The sequence below is a fragment of the Juglans regia genome, chromosome 1 (assembly GCF_001411555.2).
Source record: "Juglans regia cultivar Chandler chromosome 1, Walnut 2.0, whole genome shotgun sequence".
NCBI lineage: Eukaryota > Viridiplantae > Streptophyta > Magnoliopsida > Fagales > Juglandaceae > Juglans > Juglans regia.
The window spans coordinates 21,396,137-21,402,836 of NC_049901.1; the positions used below are offsets into that span (position 1 = coordinate 21,396,137).

At 35.3% G+C, this 6,700-nt stretch overlaps 1 protein-coding gene across 1 annotated transcript; it reads left to right on the top strand.

Moving 5' to 3' along the window:
- The first annotated feature begins 2,181 nt into the window (after positions 1-2,181).
- LOC109020667 lies at positions 2,182-5,370 on the top strand. The gene is made up of 4 exons (XM_019003185.2): positions 2,182-4,123; positions 4,300-4,566; positions 4,857-4,976; positions 5,065-5,370. Exons 1-4 carry the CDS (start codon positions 2,990-2,992, stop codon positions 5,113-5,115), a joined length of 1,572 nt encoding a protein of 523 aa, XP_018858730.1. The 5' UTR covers positions 2,182-2,989; the 3' UTR covers positions 5,116-5,370.
- The last annotated feature ends 1,330 nt before the right edge of the window (positions 5,371-6,700 follow it).

Here is a 6,700-nt window from a genome sequence, read left to right on the forward strand (position 1 = left end):
CCAACATGAGATATGTATAGGGGCATTTTTGTCCAAATAATCAATAATTCCTACTCCCTAGCCCTTAAACTCAATCTTTTATTATGAATAGATATTATTCTGTCAAACTTGATATCATTATTTTTACCTATGGGATCATTAATTATAAAATATATTATTGAATCTAAGGTTTCAAGTTTTATATAATTACATATTTACGTATGGATTTTGATAATAACAAATGAATTCAAGCATAAAGGAATCTCAAGTTCAAGTTGTCTACACAATGAAGTCAAACACATCAATGAACCAAGCATGAGCAAGAAAGGGAACAAGCTTACAAATAAAGCTCTTAGAGTAATTTTGTACTTTTCTTGATAAAATTCGAAATTGGATTAAGGCTCAAAATTAATATTTTCTTATAAAACATCAAATTACATTTTCCACATGTGCATGATATATTTGAAAATTAAAAGTTTGAAATTTGAATTTTTGAAAGATGATTGATTGTCATCTTTCACATGTGCATATTTTGTTTGAAAATTTTGAAAAGTGGTTGATACTCTTTCTGACATATATAAGGTAGATGATTTTGTTTGAAAAATTGAAAAAGTAAATAGTACTCCTTTTGTGATATGCGAAAAGTAAAAGATTAGGTTTGAAAATTTTGAAAAGTGATTGATGCACTTTTTGACATGTGCAAAAGGTAGATGATTTTGTTTGAAAATTTTGAAAAGTAAATCATGCTCACTTTGTCATATGCAAAAAGTAAAAAATTAGGTTTGAAAAATTTAAAAAATGAATGATGTTAACTTTAACAATTGCAAAAAGGTAAAACTTTTATTTGAAAATTTTGAAAAGTGAGTATCGCTCATTTTTGACATGTGAATCTTTATAAATTTGAAAATGAAATCTCATATATCTATAAATAACTCAAATGAGATATTCAAATTTACAACACAACATCCACTCAAAACTTTCAATCTCTCTTATCTAAGCATTGAGCCTTAACCCTTGTTCATTTTTTAGAGAGATATAGTTTGCATTGTAATATTTTTATTCCACTCATTAAGGAGTGTTTTCTGGTAACCTACCCACTATCAACTCTTGTATCAGTAAAATGGTGTGTATAACCATTGTGTGTGTAGAAGGGGTTCTACACAGGGAATATTTGAATCACCACGTGTAAGATGATTGTAAGTGTAGATGATGTTCTACACAGATTCTTTGTAGCGGTACTGCTCAAATGTGTAGTAGGTTTCTATCTCTACCTAAAGAAGGTTGAATAGTGAATTTGGAAATCCTCAAGGGGTAGCTTGAGGCGAGGACATAGGCAGTGGGGTTGAACCTAGTTAAAATATTGAGTTTGCTTCCTCTTACCCTTACTCTTTATATTTACTGTTGCTTTGTATTTTGTTCATATTTTATATTATGTATTTAGTTTATAATTGTAGATTCTTAAATCCAACCCAATTTATCCTCTTTTGTATTAGTCATTTAGGCAACATATATTATATATTAATTTATTATATTAATAGGAAATATATCGTTCTTTTAATTATTTTTAGAGTCGTGCTATACCCACTGAGAGTATAACCTGAAGATGGGTCTTGATAAGGTCAAATATGTTTATTTTTTATTTTTTTTTCATTCATTTTTTTTTATACTTTTAAACATTTTAAAAAAATTATAATATCATTAAAAAATATTTCTTTAATCACTAAATAAAAAAAAAATTGTCAAAAAAATTCATCGGAACGTGACTTTAACTTTTTTCTTAATTTTAATAAAATAATTATGTGGTACATCAAATTTCAATATTTCAAAATAAACCACGTGTACCCATTTATACAGACAAAATTCCATAACTTGAGTAATAATTTATCCTTGAAATAACAAATAAATAAACTAGTTGAAGACAAATCAATCGATCCAATCCAGTCTCACCCGTCTTATCTATCCCCTTCGGCCACCTAATGGCATCCTCTTATCAAAAAATTCGAATCTACGCTTGTTCCCTTCCGACCAATCTTATCCTATTAAAGTATATAACTCCAATCTTAACTGTGAATTCGGATGACTAGTATCATTGGAACATATCGTAGATCCAAAATCAATGCTCCACCTTATTACAATACACCGGCACCACAAGAATACAAAAGGCTTCTATTACAAAACAGGAGGACCTCTTATTCTTAAAATTCAGTTATAAAGATTGGTTTCACTTTCCCGTCCCAAAATTTTCGTTCCTTTCTGATCTTCGTTTCCCTCACTCTCTCTCCCTCCGAACAGCCTCGAATCTTTTCTTTCGCTGCGAGAAATGGAGATGGCTATGGAGGATTCGTCTTCTTCCCATGCTCTGCTCTCCATGGCTCGCGCCGCGGTCACGGTGAATGGACGGTCTCCGCTGTTTCCGACGAATCCAATAAGAAGTACGCAACGAATATCTAAAGTTAGTGTTTTCTAAAGCTATTTGCTTTAGAGTTTGGAAGTTTTTTTCTGGTGGTTTGCTTTTTCTCTGGTCGGACCTGAAATTCGTGGAACTGAATTCGAGAACTCTAGGGTTTCGATCGATTTCACTCGATTCGAGAGTTTAATTTCGGGTTTACCTCTCATTTTTAGAGGTTTTCTTTAAGTTTGTAGAGCTAGATTAGACTTCTGGAGTTTCTGGGTAGTTATTGTGAAATTTGAGCTCCTTACGCCTCGCATGGTTTATGATTCATGAAATGTATTTTCCTTATGTTTTGACCAAGAGATGAGTTTATTTCTAGCATTTGGAATATCTCATGTCAAGCTTTAGTTTTCTAGGGTGTCACGTGGTTCTTGTAACTACTGTTGTTTTAGACTTCTAGGTCTCGCATGGTTCTTGTGAGTGCTCTTTGCTTTGGATTTCTAATAAATTATGAGGATTCACATTTTGACTTTATGTAATCTTTAAAGGAGTTGGGTGGGAACTTAAACTTAAACTTAAACTTGAACTTGGGGTTCTTTTCTGGCTGGAAAATTTTGAATGGCTGGAAAGTGGGAAGTAGGGTTTCCGAAGACAAGTTCATGTAGTCTAAGAGAACAAGCTGCTAGATCCATTCTTCGCAATGTGAGGACTCAGGGGCATACATATGTCGACCTTAGGGAAGATGGAAAAAGATTCGTTTTCTTTTGTACTTTGTGTCTTGCACCGTGTTACAGTGATACTATATTGTTTGATCACTTGAAGGGGAGTCTTCACGCTGAGAGGTTATCCACTGCTAAGGTTACGCTTTTGGGACCAAATCCATGGCCTTTTAATGATGGTGTTCTGTTCTTTGACAATCCAGTGGAGAATGATAAAGAGCTGGGAGCTTTAAATGGTAATAAAAGTAGATTTTTGGAGTTGCCAAACAATGGCGACAATCTTGCTATTGTCAGATATGATGAAAATTCAAAAACCACTAGTAATGGGCATGCAGGTGTTCATTTAGATAATAAAATTAGTTTTTGTGATGAGACATTGAATTCTGATGGGGGGAATGCCTGTGTGATAATTTCTGGAGTGCGGATTTGGGATGAAATTTCTGATATTGAAGTGCAGGAGGTTGGTTGTGGAAAAATTGCGGCCAGGTTCCGTGAGAAGGATAAGGTTTCGAATGGGGTTTGTAGAATATGGTGCGAGTGGTTGGGAAAAAAGACTCCTGGAAATGAGGATAGCTTGGAGGTTCCAGAGCATGATTTTGCTATTGTTACTTTCCGTTATAATGCTGATATTGGTAGCAAGGAGCTGTTTGATCGTGTGAAGCCACTGCTGTTGTCTAGTCCATCAGAATCGGAGTGTGTTGAAGGTGCAAGTAGGAAAAGAATGAAATCATTTTCTGACCCTGAGGACATTAGCGAGTTCTTCAAAAATCGGTATGCTTTATCTGGGGAAGATTCTCCAGTGTCAAATGTTGCCTCTTCAAGATTGCTTTTGACTCACTATGATGATCAGCTTCTGCATAAGAGCTTTATTTCAAGTAAGGCTATGAGGAGAGAGTTGAGACAGCAACAGCGTGTAGCAGCAGAAAGGATGTGCGATATCTGTCAACACAAGATGCTTCCTGGGAAAGATGTATCAGCACTCATGAATGTGAAGACTGGAAGGCTTGTTTGCAGTAGTCGAAATGTGCATGGGGTAATAGTTCTTAGAAACTTGCTTCTTTTTCATTTTGGCTGTGGTTTTTGTAACTGTACTTGTCTTGCTATGCCGTTTGAAGATGTTGAAGTACTCATTATGGGCTGCTACACTGTCTAAAGTTAACAATTGGAAAACTTCTTACCTCTTGTCTCTTGTTACATTTTATCATGCAGGCATTTCATGTATTTCATACGTCCTGCATTATACACTGGCTACTTTTTTGTGAGTATGAAATAATTACAAAGGAGTTAGTTATTCCAAAATCAAGGAAAAGAAGATCTAAGAGAAATAATGCAGCTAAATGCGAGGAAATAGGAAAGGATGGAGAGGTGAAAGCTACAGGAACAGAGATATATTCTGTTTTCTGCCCAGAGTGCCAGGGCACTGGAAAGATAATCGAAGGAGATGAGCTGGAGAGACCACCCATCTCGCTTTCTGAGGTTTGCTCGCTCTGGGCTCATTCCTTTAATTTTTTAGTTTTTTACACTCTGGTTTGTATATTCAATATAATTTATTACAGAAGATCCTGAAATCCTTTGAAGTTAAATTGAGCTTTGCCAAAAAGTATAATACCCATAAATCTTTCTTAGAACTATAAAAATAAAACGTTCTTAAAACTTCTTTCTGCCCAAAAGTCCTCGCCAATTTGTTATTTTACTAAAATACCTGTTTTTTTAATTATAAATTTGCAATTGCTAATGAATATTGGATTATTTTTTGTCGCCATCAGATGTTCAAGTATAAACTAAAGGTGATTGATGCACGTAAAGCATGGATGAAAAGTCCTGAAGTGTTGGAGAACTGTTCGACCGGTTTTCATTTCCCTTGCCAGTCTGGAGAAATAACTCAGGTTTGTTTCAGACTTCTGCAAGAGTTTCTTTTCTAATCGAAATATTACTCGCTGTTATTAATTCTCTGTTGTTATTGCTTGATCACAGGAAAAGGTGAAACCCCTGAAATTGCTGCGCTTCTATGAATCTGATGTATAGAACAGCCACAAGAATCCTCCATATCATGTAGTTTTCAGTTTGACATTAGCAGGTAGATTTTACTCTTTAACGTATAATCTGTTGTACATGTAACATGATTCCTATAGAAACCATGGGTAGGATTTCAGATACAACCACGAATTCGTAAATGTTGTATATTCCTGTCGTCTGACACAAGTGCTTACACTCAGTGTACATTGCTGGTTGGCTGTGGATTTACTTTGAAATGCAGAATAGTTCCTATAATTGCTCTTATTTTGGATTTACTCAAATGATCACTGAAGGGTAGCCTGTATTTTTTCAATCATAATAAAATGTCTGGGCATGATTTTATTTTGAGAGAATCTTCAAACCGGATTCAGTGTAAAGTTTGACTTTACACCCTCCAATAGCAAGCAGACACGTAAGGGATTTATGCAGAACACGGTAATATTGATTTGAGGAAATTATCTGTGATACTCCATATGATATGGATAAGGGTAGGTGGTGTATGAGATTCCACATTGCTTGGAAATGAGAAGTTCTTGCTCTTTATAAGGTTCCAATGAGGCTCCAATTATATCATTGATTAGTCCTTTTAGAGTATAGGTCATGTGGTTTGAGCCTTCCATTGGAGCGTTACATTATCCTCCCACTGTCTCCCTGCAATCAATCTCTCCCTTTCTTCCCTCTCAGCTCTCCTCTCCTCCCTTTCTCAAAGAAAAGTGCAGATGCTGTTAACATTGTTTGGCTACTTACATTGCTTGCTTTTATCTATCTGTATCTCTAATTCGCCATCTTTCTCCCCCTCGGGGTTTGGGCTAACAGAACTTCTACATACAATCGGCCTTGCGGAACGGTCGTGTAATCAGCTGAAGTGGCAACTGCCATGTCAGCTTTTGACAATAATAAAAAAAAAAAAGAAGAAATGAAAAAAACAAGTAGTCCATCTTCTGAAGAGGAAATAGATCTCAGCATTTGAACCAGCGATTGAAGAACCAGCATCTGAAGAAGAGGGACTAAGGGAAGAAGAAATCTCGACAAGAATAAAACATTTGGAGGTCAAATAAAGCTCAACAGAAAAACGCCCAATAAAGCTCAATAGAAAAGTGCTTGCCAGATATCGAGAACGAGAGAGAAGAATATGAACTTTATTCTTGCCAAATACCGACTTAAAGTGCTTGCCAGAGAAGAATCGGTGCTCGCCAGATACGATAGAAAAGTGCTTGCCAATGACAAAAAAGAGAGAAACGCTCCATTCGACAAGAATGAATCGGTGCTCGACAGAAAAACGCCCAACAAAGCTCATGAAGGTTTGGAAAAAAAATTTGGAGGTCAAATGGGGTTTTCTGAGAAACATCTTTAGGAGCTTTATGAGACCCATTGAGATTCTAAAGTCTCTCTTTCTATTCATTGTAAATAAATTAATTTATCAAATTCATGCAATGGATATTGTATCGACAATACATGAGACCTTTTTGTTTTAGTTTTTGAAAATCAAATTGCACGACACTTTTAAGATTGAAATTCTACTTCTCTCTGCTGTTTTGGTTGGGGAGAATGCTAACAAAATTATATTAAAACCGTGACTGTGGAGAAGACGATA